This window comes from Montipora capricornis, chromosome 14, assembly GCF_036669925.1.
Source record: "Montipora capricornis isolate CH-2021 chromosome 14, ASM3666992v2, whole genome shotgun sequence".
NCBI classification, from domain to species: domain Eukaryota; kingdom Metazoa; phylum Cnidaria; class Anthozoa; order Scleractinia; family Acroporidae; genus Montipora; species Montipora capricornis.
Genome location: NC_090896.1, coordinates 14,711,324 through 14,723,823, shown reverse-complemented (window position 1 = coordinate 14,723,823; position 12,500 = coordinate 14,711,324). Strand labels below are relative to the sequence as shown.

General features: G+C 39.3%; 3 protein-coding genes across 3 annotated transcripts in view; all 3 read right to left on the bottom strand.

The window, feature by feature from the left end:
- The window catches only part of LOC138032276 (adhesion G-protein coupled receptor D1-like), a 55,067-nt gene extending 52,176 nt beyond the window's left edge, over window positions 1-2,891 (bottom strand). The window contains 1 exon segment of the mRNA XM_068879921.1: window positions 2,574-2,891. Within this exon segment, the coding sequence (XP_068736022.1) occupies window positions 2,574-2,652 (79 nt within the window). The 5' untranslated portion in view covers window positions 2,653-2,891.
- Window positions 2,892-8,070: 5,179 nt separating this feature from the next.
- On the bottom strand, window positions 8,071-8,877 carry LOC138031480 (uncharacterized). Its single transcript, XM_068879168.1, has one exon. The coding sequence runs from the start codon at window positions 8,875-8,877 to the stop codon at window positions 8,071-8,073; it is 807 nt and encodes a 268-aa protein (XP_068735269.1).
- Window positions 8,878-9,389: 512 nt separating this feature from the next.
- Window positions 9,390-9,914, bottom strand: LOC138031479 (craniofacial development protein 2-like). Its single transcript, XM_068879167.1, has one exon. The coding sequence runs from the start codon at window positions 9,912-9,914 to the stop codon at window positions 9,390-9,392; it is 525 nt and encodes a 174-aa protein (XP_068735268.1).
- Window positions 9,915-12,500: the final 2,586 nt, after the last annotated feature.

The window sequence follows — 12,500 nt, the reverse complement described above, 5'->3', positions numbered from 1 at the left end:
TATCTTCCTAACTTCTGGAGTTTGTTCTCGTCGATGCTCTTTTGATATTTTATTTCGATGTCTTCGCTCCTTTATCGAAGCATTTAGATAAGCCGAATGTCTTTCCATCTCTATAAGGTGAGAAGGAAACTGCAAAATCGTCTCTTCAAGATGGCAATCAACGTTAGTTCCTCTAAGCGCCACTGCCATTTTTCCCAGGGCCCCGGACACTATCTGTAAGTGGTCTTACACGAAGTACAATCCCTGTATCGGTTATCAACAAACTTATCGATAAGAAGTTTTATAAATGTTGCTCCAAGTTTCATATTTAAGACAAGTCCTATTTGTGTGAATGAAGTCAAATTTTTGAGGCAAGTTTTGTATGTGTGCCACGAGTTGTATAGATGTTCAAAGAAAGTCTTATGTATTTGCAACATGTTGTGTTTATTTGGGAACAAGTTGGATATTTCCACATTCAGTTGTATCTATATGAAACAAGTTTTACATATCAAGAAGAAGTCTTATATATATCAAGGAGTTATTACATACATATTAAGGAGAAGTCTTACATATATTAAGGAAGTACTGTATATATTAAGGAAGTATTTTTGTCCGTATTGGCGCGTCATAAGCTTTTACAAAACACCGCGGAAAATTGACGATTCTACGTCACCACGAGCTGCTGACCACTGAGCACGGCTCAATTTTTCCCCAAAATGGCAGATTTCTATTTGCATGTTCGGTCGTCTTTCAGGTACAATATTTAATTCGAATGAAACGATATGGGAATGATGTTATCAAAAATTGAGACATGGGACAGAGGCCAAACATACAAAATAACTTCAATTTTACCCCGGAGTTCCCCTTTAATTAAAATGAGAATTTTAAAACTATCCTTGTCTAAAAGAAACGTTTTCAAATGACCTTGAATTCATGTAATTTCTCCATCGAGTTGCATAGTGATGGAGCAGCAGCCACGAACGCCCTATCACCTAGTGTCTTTCTTGTTGTTCTAGGCTTATTCAGGGCTTTCACTTCGTTTAGAAGACACACATGACGTAAAACAATAGAACAAAAATCGTGAAAAAATACCTAATCAAAATTCTAAATCCCTAAAGACCCCTAAAGCTTTTGTTACGTCATGTGCGTCTTCTACACGAAATAAAAGCCCTATTCAGTAACAGAGCTGCAGATGACCTGAGATGATACTTACTTTCATTTACAGAGATAAAATCGAAATATAGCTAGGCGCGAGACCATGCAACGCTTTAAAGGTGAAAAGACAGATCTTAAAATCAATGCGACACCTGACCGGTGACCAATGCAGATCGACTAACACAGGAGTTCGAGTAATGTTACAAAGCTTTAGTAGGCGAAATATTACGCGGGCGGCAGCGTTCTGTACACGCTGTATTTTATCCAGCTGCTTGGCCGGCAGGCCGTAAAGGAGGCTGTTACAGTAGTCGATACGACTAGAAAGGAAAGCATGCACGAGTTTTTCGGTGGTTTCTTTCGATAGGTACTTGAGAGAGAGGATAAAAACAATAGAAACAGGTTGCAATGAATGTGAAAGATATTAGCACATCATCCACTTTCTTTTGCCTTTGTCCTCTGAACCTCTCTTTCAAGCTGAATTTTAATATATCGAAAGTGGCGTATTGCCAACTCGCTTCAGCTACCTTGGTTTGGCGATTTAAATTTAATGAGAATTCTACTGAATTTTGCCGACTCGCTTAACTTCAAGCGAGTTGGACAAGGAACAGTTACTGTTTTCACGGAATTTTCGGTTGTAACTCAATAAGCGAGGGTTCGAAACGACCGATATGAATGGCTCTACTAACAAACCATAGGAAAAGAAAAAAACACTTGAAGCAGCCTCAACCATCTGCCGTCTATTAGCCACTCACCTAATTGGCACAAGCTATTAAAAAGGGCCATTTTTAAGCCTACGTGTTAGTATATATATTTTTATCATGCTTTCAGATTTTTATGTCCCGCGAAACCACAACTATGAATAATTAGGTCTAGCCTCGTAACTCTTGCATATGCCTAACACCAACAGGTGCTTGTCAGGTTAACTTAATGCAAGGAGTGCATACTAATGAGTCGATATTTATATCGTCAGCATTCTAATGTAAAGCATTATCGAACTTTGTGGTGTTGGATATACGCAAAATGAGAAAAAAAAAGAGAGAATATTTTTAAAGTGTCTGAATTATTTGGTATTCAGTGAGTTACACGTGCGAGTAACTGTCGATTTTTCTGTGAGGTAAACATCGTCATCATTAATATAACTCGACCAATTACGATTAAAGTGGCGGGTATATATTGCTAGCCGAAGACTTTAAATTTGCATCTGAAATAATTGAATAATTTTTCAAAGAAAAATCGTTCAACCCGCTGAAAATCAAAAATGAAAAAATCAAGTAGGCGGTTTGAAGACAATTACTTGCTTTCAAGAAAAATTATATTTCGGTTGAAACGAAAAGAGAATGTATTTTGTTTGCTGTCTTTCAAGAGGTTGTATTTTAGGGGTTATAAATTAAGTGCAGATTCTTGATAAAAAAAGGGAAGACGTTGCAAAGTAAACTTACCAAACATACAATGAATGGTACAGAGAAGGAAGATCAACGCTTGCCTGCGGTCAAACAAACCTTTCTTGGCTCGATTCATTGTCCAAATGCTAAGACGCTTATAAAGGAAATATTATATGACCAAACTTATATGCCGGATTTTCCATTATCTTGAACCAACAAGTAAGACCCTTCATTTCTCGCACACGACGACCGGCAGTGGTTTCAGTTTCACATCCGCAGTTCTTTCGACGATGTCTGACGTTGCACTTTGCCACCAGGTTGCGCAGAAAGCACATCAATATTCATGTAGTATTAATCGCAGATAAAAAGTCTCTCCCCGTATACTAGTACAATGTCATACTGGATTTTTGGATAAGTTTCTTGGCAAAGAGGATTTCCGATTTCTTATAAATTTTCCACCTTATAATGCTTTTCAGGGGCACCCAACGACCAATTTGTTGTAAAATGTATTATTATACCCCAGTTAGTGAAAATAAATGTTATTAAGGCATTTTCAGGTGTTTTTCAGTGTTGCTGGGAAAACATTATCTGTTCCTTTTTCCCAGCAAGACACACAAGAAATTTTCCAGCCAGCTAGATAAAATTGGTTGGTTTCCCAGCTAGGAATTCTGCGCGCTTTCAAATCCCTCGATCCAAAACGACCGAACAAAAGCGACAAAACCGGGACAAAAAACTCTGACCAGCGGTAGTATGTTTATGACTACCCTCTGGGAGAGGGAAGGGGTTCTCTTTTTTATTTTTTATTTTCTCGTCCTCAGTCTTTAGAGTTTCTACAGCCAGCTCGGGTTGAAATGCTAGAAAAAGTCAGTAATTCCCAGGCAAAACCTCTATCAATAACAAAATTTCACAGCCAGCTCATCGAAACACCTGTATTTTTGCCAGCCAGTAAGATTCCTCTGGGGAACAGATAATGTGAGGAACAAATTCGTTGGGTGCCCCCTGTAGTTATAATGCTTTTAGACCAGGCTTAAGTTTTTTGGAGGAAAACCTCTTAATTTTTCTATCGTATTTCATCTGCCACTTTTATTTGTGTCTTTAAAAAGAGACGGTGGTAGAAACGAACCTGTGCATCTCATTTGTTCCCTTTGTCTTCTATTCGCTGGGAAACGTTTTGTAAATATTTGGGATAATTGTTGCGCGAAACGTTTTCGGTCATTAAACTCCTACAGTGAAACTTTCTTTTCGCTTCGTTGTAATCATTTCCACTTCATTCTTTGTCTCTTATTTAAAGACTTACGTAAATTAAGTAAGAATAAATGCCCCCCCGCCCCCCCCCCCCCGCCCCTCTCCCCTCAAAAAAATATTTACCTAGTAATTTCTTTCCAAGTCACAAATGCCAATTAATCAACATGCAAGAAAAAACGAAGGCTTCAGGTACTTTATGCCTTTTGGATAACGCCGCTACCTTAAATATTGATAACTCCCTTCCTAATTAACAAACAAAAAAATAAAACTTCACCTTCCAAAATTTATCCGCAAGGAAGCCCTTTTGAAACAGAAAGATTTTAAGAATACCCTTACTGATGTTAATTGTCAACCATCATTACTGTTTTGTTTTATTTGACAGCCAAAATTTCTTTTATTTATTTTCTTTTAAAAGGCCGATTCTTTAATTGCACGCACGTAATAAGACACCGGACCATGTTTGTGCCAAAACAACAGAGAAATGTAGCTCAAGTTTTGCATAATAATATCGTCAATTCCCAAAAGACTTTTTCGCTTTTGTTCTTTCCACCAATATGTCTGCCTTGACGTCAGGTACAATCAAAGAATTGATATTTGATCTTACTGATAGTGCAAAACTTATTCCTAATCGTATTTCGGCAGGTGTTCTCGTATCGATGGGGCGACTTGTCGAATCCTTGTTGATAAAATTTACGTTGGTGCATCAGTGTCTTAAAAAATGGGCCAATGTGTAATTTCTATGCGTATTTGTTAATTGTGCTGTAGTGATTCATGTATTATTAACAATGTTTAGTGTATACGTATAAAGTATTCTCTGATACTGAAGTGTATTAAGGTTTGACCAACCTAATTATTATGGATATTTTTATTTGAAGGCAAAGCATTTGTGCGGGGCTTATGAAACTTGGCTGGCAGTTAGTTATCGGTATTATAACTTTTCCAAAATGTTCCGTATCACATTCTTGTCAGGTGACCCGAAACCGACTGATAACAGTTATATTTTTTAGTCAAAAATCGGGAACATTCAGCAACATTAGATCAATTAATCTTTTTTCTTGATTATTCCATGACCCCTTCTAAGAGCTTTTTCATGCCGCCTTTTAATTATGTCCACATGTTAAGAGCAATGAACAATTGAGGAAATAGGTCACGTGACATGATAAACATCCAAATATCTTAAAAGGTAAATACGGAGTACCACATTAAAAGGCGACATTCGGTAGGCACAGTTGTATTAAAAGTATTAATGCCAAACGTTTTCAAAATTTTGAAGTATAAATTATAAATATTCCCCATGAACGTTATAAGTTGTTTTAGGGTCACGTGTCCAAAATGTGATGCAAAATATTTTGGCAAATTAATAACAACACCGATAACAAACTTTCTGCTAAGTTTCATGTACGCTGGACAAATGCCTTTCATCAAATAAAAACTATGCATAATAATTAGGTTGGTCAAGCCTTAATACACTTGAGATATGCATTCATTATGTGCTAATTTTTAGTCTACCTCTGTATATTAGAGAAACTGCATGGTAACCTAATACTTTTAAATCAAGGTTAAAACGCATTTATTTTATGAGGCATTTTATTTATGATCAACAATCCTAGAGTCACCTTCACTTTTATTGCGATTTATTCATTTATTTTATTGATTATTTATAGATGTTAAAATTAATTTTAAAACACGAAAAAGACTGTTTTAGGTGAAAGATTTCTATAATTAATTTTTAATAAATAGGCTGTATTCATTATGTATTATCTTGAATATTTTGACATTGTAAAGCGCTTATAATTTTATTATATAAGGGCTTTAAAAATTTGTTATTGTTTTTATTATTATTATTATTATTATTATTGTTATTATTATTATTATTATTATTATTTGTTTTTTTTTTTTTTTTAATATTTATCTTAATGCTTTAACTATGGTGGATGTTATTATAATATCGACATTACACCAAAGGAGCGAGCCATATCCAATGACCAAAGGTCCCTTGAGTAATTCCTTCTCTTTCACCATTCCAAAGCCTTCCTTAAAATTCTTGCTGTTCCTAACAAAGCTGTTGTCTGCAGAAATCCTGTCCTAATGGTAATCTCCACCTTATCAAGCCAGGCATCCAACTTTTTGCTTACTGCTCTTAGTGCACCAACAACTACCGGTACCACTTCCTGCTGTCTGATACCCTATAGCTAGTTTTCCAATCGCCCTCGTAAAATCTTGGTACTTTATCAATCTTTTCACCCTCCTTTTCATACACTTGAGAATCCCACGGTGAAACAATATCCACAATAATTGCCTTGTTACTCTTCTTTTCAACGACAACAATGTCAGGTCTTCTGGCTTCGATAACATGGTAACACTGCATGGTCATATCCCACAGTATCATATATCTTTCGTTTTCCACCACATTATTATTATTATTATTATTATTATTATTATTATTATTATTATTATTATTATCATCATTATCATTATCGTTATCGTTATCGTTATCGTTATCGTTATCGTTATCGTTATCGTTATCGTTATCGTTATCGTTATCGTTATCGTTATCGTTATCGTTATCGTTATCGTTATCGTTATCGTTATCGTTATCGTTATCGTTATCGTTATCGTTATCGTTATCGTTATCGTTATCGTTATTGTTATTGTTATTATGATTATGATTATTATTATTATTATTATTAATTCGTACTTCAACTGTTTGCACATCAATTTGTGAAACACGCGGAAAGGGAAAGAACAGGGTTTTAATAAGAATGCAGGTGGGACTGAAGGGACTGCAAGCGCTGAAATTGCGTTTCAAGAGTGGTCCGAGAAACAGTGTTGAAATTCGGAACTTGTGGAATGCACAGTTCCTGCATTTTAGAGCAGGATTCCTTTGCTTTTTTCACGAACTTGGCCAATCCAAGAGTCATATTTTGTGCTGCATGTTTCTCATGCTATTCGTAAACGTAAGGGTGACTTCCTAATGAAATGAGGCCCCAATTGCAAAGGAGACAGCCGGCGAGTTTGGCCGGCCTCCGGCTGGCATTGAAAACACTTCATTGTTAGAAGCACAAGGAGTTGCGCGAGGGACAGCGTTTACATTCAGCAGCTGTGTCATATTTAGCATGAAACTTATATATCCGACATATTGATAGGTAGTTTGCTGCAAACGTCTTAAGTTAGTCAGTTAGTTAAGCCCTTGGCTCCAAGTTGGAGCATGGGCCATCAACAAAAAGCCTCCAGAGACGTCTCTTTTCTGCCAACTGTTGCAGCTCCTTCCAATTCTTCCCGAGGACCTTCATCTCTTTTTCCGTATCCCTCCTCCAGCTATTCTTGGGGTGGCCCCTCTTTCGTTTTCCCTGTGGGTTCCAATGCAATGCTTGCCTCGTAATGCTGTTTGAAGGTCTTCTCAGCGTGTGGCCTACCCACGCCCATTTTCTCTTCCTCACTTGCTTGACCATTGTAATTTGACCTGTCCTCTCCCATAGCTCTTCGTTTGTGATCTTGTCTGTCCACCGTATCTTCAGGATTCGACGCAGACAATGATTGACATATGTTTGTAACTTTCTTATCGTTTTGACTGTCATCCTCCACGTCTCTGCCCCGTACAACAGCACAGATTTTACATTAGAGTTGAATATTTTCAGCTTAGTTGATGTAGATATGCTGCCAGAGCTCCAGATCTGCTTAAGAGAGTGGAAGGCTCCTCTTGCCTTATTAATCCTATTTGCAACATCCGCGTCAGTTCCTCCACTTGTGTCTACTACGCTCCCAAAGTATGTGAAGGAGTCCATCTCTTCAACATCGGCATCATTCACTCTGATCTTCCTGTTTGAGCCTGAATTGATCTTCAAAACTTTGGTCTTTGCGGTGTTGATAACAAGGCCAGCTCTTCTTGACCTTTCTTCCAGAATGGTTGTTTTGTTCTGCATTTGGGCCCCTGAGTGAGATAGTAAAGCAATATCATCCGCATAATCGAGGTCATTAAGCTGCTGGGTGAGAGTCCATTGTATTCCGTTCCTGTGGCCCGTCGTCGACGACTTCATTATCCAATCAATTGCCAGGAGGAATAAGAACGGTGAGAGAAGGCATCCTTGCCTTACTCCAGTTTTAACTTCGAAGCTCTCCGACAACTGTCCCTCATGAATAACTTTACATGTGGTGCCATCGTAAGAGTTTTTTATGATGTTAATAAACTTCTGCGGAATTCCATAATGAGCTAGTAATTTCCAAAGAAAGGATCGATCCAGACTATCAAAGGCCTTTTGGTAATCCACGAAATTGATGTACAAGGACGAGTTCCATTCAATGGATTGCTCTAGATGATACGTAGTGTAGCAACCTGGTCTGCGCATGATCTAGCTTGCCTGAAACCAGCTTGATGGTCCCTCAAACTTCCATCCACTGCATATCTTAACCGCTCCAACATAATTCGGTTCAAGACTTTACTTGCTATACATAACAAAGTAATACCTCGATAATTATCACAGTCCCTGAGGTTCCCCTTCTTATGAAGTTTAACTACAAGACCCTCTTTCCACTCAGTGGGTGATTTCTCGTCCTCCCAGATGCTCTTGAATAGTTCATAAAAGACCTCTTTAGTGGTGTTGATGTCTGCTTTGAATACTTCCGCAGGAATGTTGTCGGTACCTGCTGCCTTTCCGTCCTTCATCTTCCTAATAGCACTACTAATCTCTCTTCTTGAAGGTATGGCGCAGTTAACTGGGAGTAGATGATCAGCTTCTGGGATATCGGTTCCTCCAACTGGGGGTGGCCTGTTCAGGACCTCTCCAAAATGTTCGACCCATCTATGCAGCTGTTCCTCAGTGGTGGTCAGAATATTTCCTTGTTTGTCCTTGATGGTATGATTAACATGACCAAATTTCCCAGCTAGCTTTCTGGTGGTATAATACAGGTCTTTCATGTTCCCTTTTGCTGCGGCATCCTCTGCCTCCTTTGCCAGGTTCTCTATATAACATCTCTTGTCCTTTCGAGCACTCTTTCTAGCTTCCTTATGCGCAACATCGTAATCTTTTTGCGCCTGTGCCTTTTCTGTCCACGTCCGACTTTTGTTAACCCGCTCTTTCTTGCACTTCCTTTCTCTCACTTTCTTTAGGGTATCCATTGAGATCCATTCCTTGTTCCTGGACTGCTGCCTTCCTAAAGTGTCAACACATGTATTAATCCATGAGATGTTTTCAGAGCGTGTCAATTGTGCCGTCTTCATCTTCTATATCTTCCAGTGCTTGGAACCGGTTCCTAAGGTTGATTTGGAAAGCTTCTACAACAGAAGGATCCCTCAGGTGTGTCACGTTATATTTGGCTCTAGTTTGCTGTTGAGCTTGACACCACTTTAGCTTTAGTTTTAGGGTGGCTGCTAGTAGATGATGGTCGCTGCCGGCGTCTGCTCCCCGCATAGCCCTGACATCATGTAAAGATCTTCTAAACTGTCTGGCAATGCAAAAATGATCTATCTGGTTGTCGGTGATGTTATCCGGAGAGCGCCACGTTGCTTTGTGGATCCTTTTGTGAGGAAAGATACTCCCACCAATCACCAGGTCATTGTTGGTGCAAAAGTCCGCGAATAGCTCGCCATTTTCGTTCATCTCCCCTAGTCCGTGTTTTCCCATTACAAGCTCATACTCTCTGTTGTCTCCTCCTATCTTGGCGTTGAAATCTTCCCTCTCTGCCTGCAATGAGGCTCTGCAATGCGTTGTAAAACTCCTCCTTGGTTGCTTCTTCGGCTTCATTTGTTGGTGCGTAGCATTGAATAATTCTAACATTAATTTTGCAATGCGATGTCTTGAAAAGGGCAGTAATAAGTCGAGAGTTGATCGGCTCCCAGCTAATAAGCGTCCTGACGGCATGCTTGGAGATCATGAGTGCCACTCCTTCCGTGTGGGGGGCGCTTGGGTCTTCATGGCCTGAGTAGAGCACCGTCTCTCCTGAGCTGAGTTTGCACTTACCAGATTGTATCCAACGGACTTCGCTGAGACCGAGGATCTCCAGGTTGTAATTCCTCATTTCCTCTGCAATGGACGATGCTTTTCCGGCTTGGTACATTGACCTGACATTCCAGGTACCGATTCTGATGGTGTGTCTTGTTGAAAGAAGGCTAATCAGCCGCCGAGGGTCCTTCTGGCTTTGCCTCTGCCGCGTCATTCTCCCGAAAGGGCCTTCTCCTACCAAGACGTCAGTAAATGTGTTTCTATCTATCTAGCAAACGTCTTAAGAAGCAGACAAAAATAGCTAAGATGTACAGATTATTTTCTTGAAATACAAAGAACAGATTCAGGCTATAACGACCATAAACGAATATTTAAGATTTCACACAAACCCTTCTAAAATCATGCAAATTGCCGTGAAATTAGAAACCGCATGAATTCGAATTTAAAGACCGTTTCGTATCTTCCTTAACGGTCTTATTTTCTGTTGAATGAATGATATAAATAAAACTATTTAAACTAGTGGCAAAAGTTGGAACTCCGTCTTTTTAGCAGCCGGGCGCTACAGCGGTTTAAAGTCGGCCAAAATCCCATACATTTACTGTCATTTTAGCCGTGTTTATTCCCCAGCCAAGATGGCGTCAAAAATCGGCGTGGAAAGGTCTCTTCCCGTCCAAATCAAACATACCATAGATAAACACTGAAGTAGGTAAGTAAGTAAGTAAATAAACTTTATTTAAACCCGAAAAATCATCAGTTAAGCAAAACAAAAAAGAAAAACGCTTTACAACTGTTTTACATGATTACTGAGTGGGAATACGATAGGTTAGATACCTGCTTGATAATACGTTTGAACTAGGGTAAACTGCCCAATAGAGTAAGCATTTCTTAAAGTATTGGAGCAAGTTATTCCTCAAACAGGCCCCGCTATAACAGAAACTTCGTTTCAAATATTTAGTATTTGGCTTGAGCAGAGTACGTAGAGACGCTTCATTTCTATATTTTCGAGTAACTATTTCACTTGTATTTTTTTAGAATTCCATCTCCTTGCCGCGTAGGCTCCTTGTGGCATACACTCGCCTATTTGTATTCACGATAGTTCTCTTACATTTTGGTGAGACTCTTCCGGCTAAACGTCGTTTAAAAATACACCCTGAGCTAATTCATTATATCAGGCAGATTTAGAGAGCAGGGCCAGGTGGGAAAGTTGTGTGAGCACCCGCCTCCCACCAATGTGGCCCGCGGGTTCGAGTCCCAGACTCGGCGTCATATATATGGGTGGAGTCTGTTGGTTCTCTACTCTGCTTCGTGAGGTTTTCTCCTGTATTCGGTTTTTCTTTATTTTATTTCTGTAAAGTGTCCCCAAGTAGTGCCTTAGTGCCAAATACACTGACATTTGACAATTAAATCAAGTTTTATTTATTTTTTCGTTAGAATCGGGTCTACAGCAAAATTAACGTCAAGATGAAATTGTACTTTTTTTCTAAAAAAGGTCAAAGTAATGTGTATCATCATAAATTTTTGCTGATTTTTTGCTTGCTAACTACAAATATCGAGGAACTTCCCCAAAGAAGAAGAGAGACAGAGAAGTTAACGTTCGACTATTAACATTTTTATCCAAGCATTAGCCTTGCGTTTGCTGCCGTTTGCGGCTGCTTGCGTTTGCTGTCTGCCCGCATCATTTAAACATGACGATAAATTTCTCTATTGTCAACGTTCTGTGAGGCTTTAGTATGGTTTTCCCTAACAACGCAAGCATAAGCACAACCAGATTGCACGGACTCAGTAGCGTTTTGGTCATTAGAGACTTTTGTCAAACCAATAGACTCAAATAGACACCAATGAATGATAAACTAATGCGTTGCGTATGTTGCTTGTGCTTGCGTGGCTCGTAAGAATCAGACCTTTATTCCATAAATACACATTTCATCTCTGCAAAACCAGACTTGACTGTGACAAGTGAAAATATTACCCCGTCGTAAAATAAAAATAAGTCCTTTGTTATCGAGGGTGAACAATAATTAGTTTGGAGTCTCTTCTGAGACTCCAATGTCCTAACAGAGGAAGAAGACCGTTTAGCTTCTTGGACAGCATCACTAGAGACCTGATCGAGATTTGCCTGCCCTCATGAATGACAGAGAAGAGTGGCGAGAAGTTGTGAAGAATTGCTCGACTGTGGTCGACTAACTAACTAACTAACTAACTAACTAACTAACTAATAATTAGTTTACATAGTGGCCCTCAAACAGCACTGAATTCAAATGAACACAACAGAGTTAAGAATCCCAACTGGTGGGAGGGAAAACCAGTTGGCTATTTACAAGCACAGCCGAAGAGTTGAGCGTGGGAACACTCTGAACAACACCAGTCGATGGTCATGCAGGGTCTTGAACCCGAGACCTCCGAATCTCTAACGTCCGGCACCCTAACCATTCGTCTACACTGCCTCCACTGGTCATTTCAACCAATTGTTAAATATATTTTTTCAACGTTCAAGCCTAATTGATGCTCTTATAAGTGGTACGTGATTCCATTCGTGGCACCCACGGCCTACTCCCGTGCGGCCTTCGTAGCTCAGTCGATAGGACAACAGTGATTTAATCCGATGGTTGTGGGCTCATTTCTCACCGTGACCGGAGGTTGTTCCATCTTCATGTGCGGCACCATTTCCATAACTAGGGCTAATGCAAAGATGGACTTCTTGTGATTTCTAGCAGTAAAAATTATTCTTTCATAGACTTAATTTCGTTATTACTCTGTTTTGCCCGTTTAAACCATTAAGAGGTCCACGATTGATGCATTC

Coding starts and splice junctions, on each gene's coding strand:
- LOC138031480 (XM_068879168.1), bottom strand. CDS start 8,877: ATGGATACCCTAAAGAAAGTGAGAGAAAGGAAGTGCAAGAAAGAGCGG.
- LOC138031479 (XM_068879167.1), bottom strand. CDS start 9,914: ATGACGCGGCAGAGGCAAAGCCAGAAGGACCCTCGGCGGCTGATTAGC.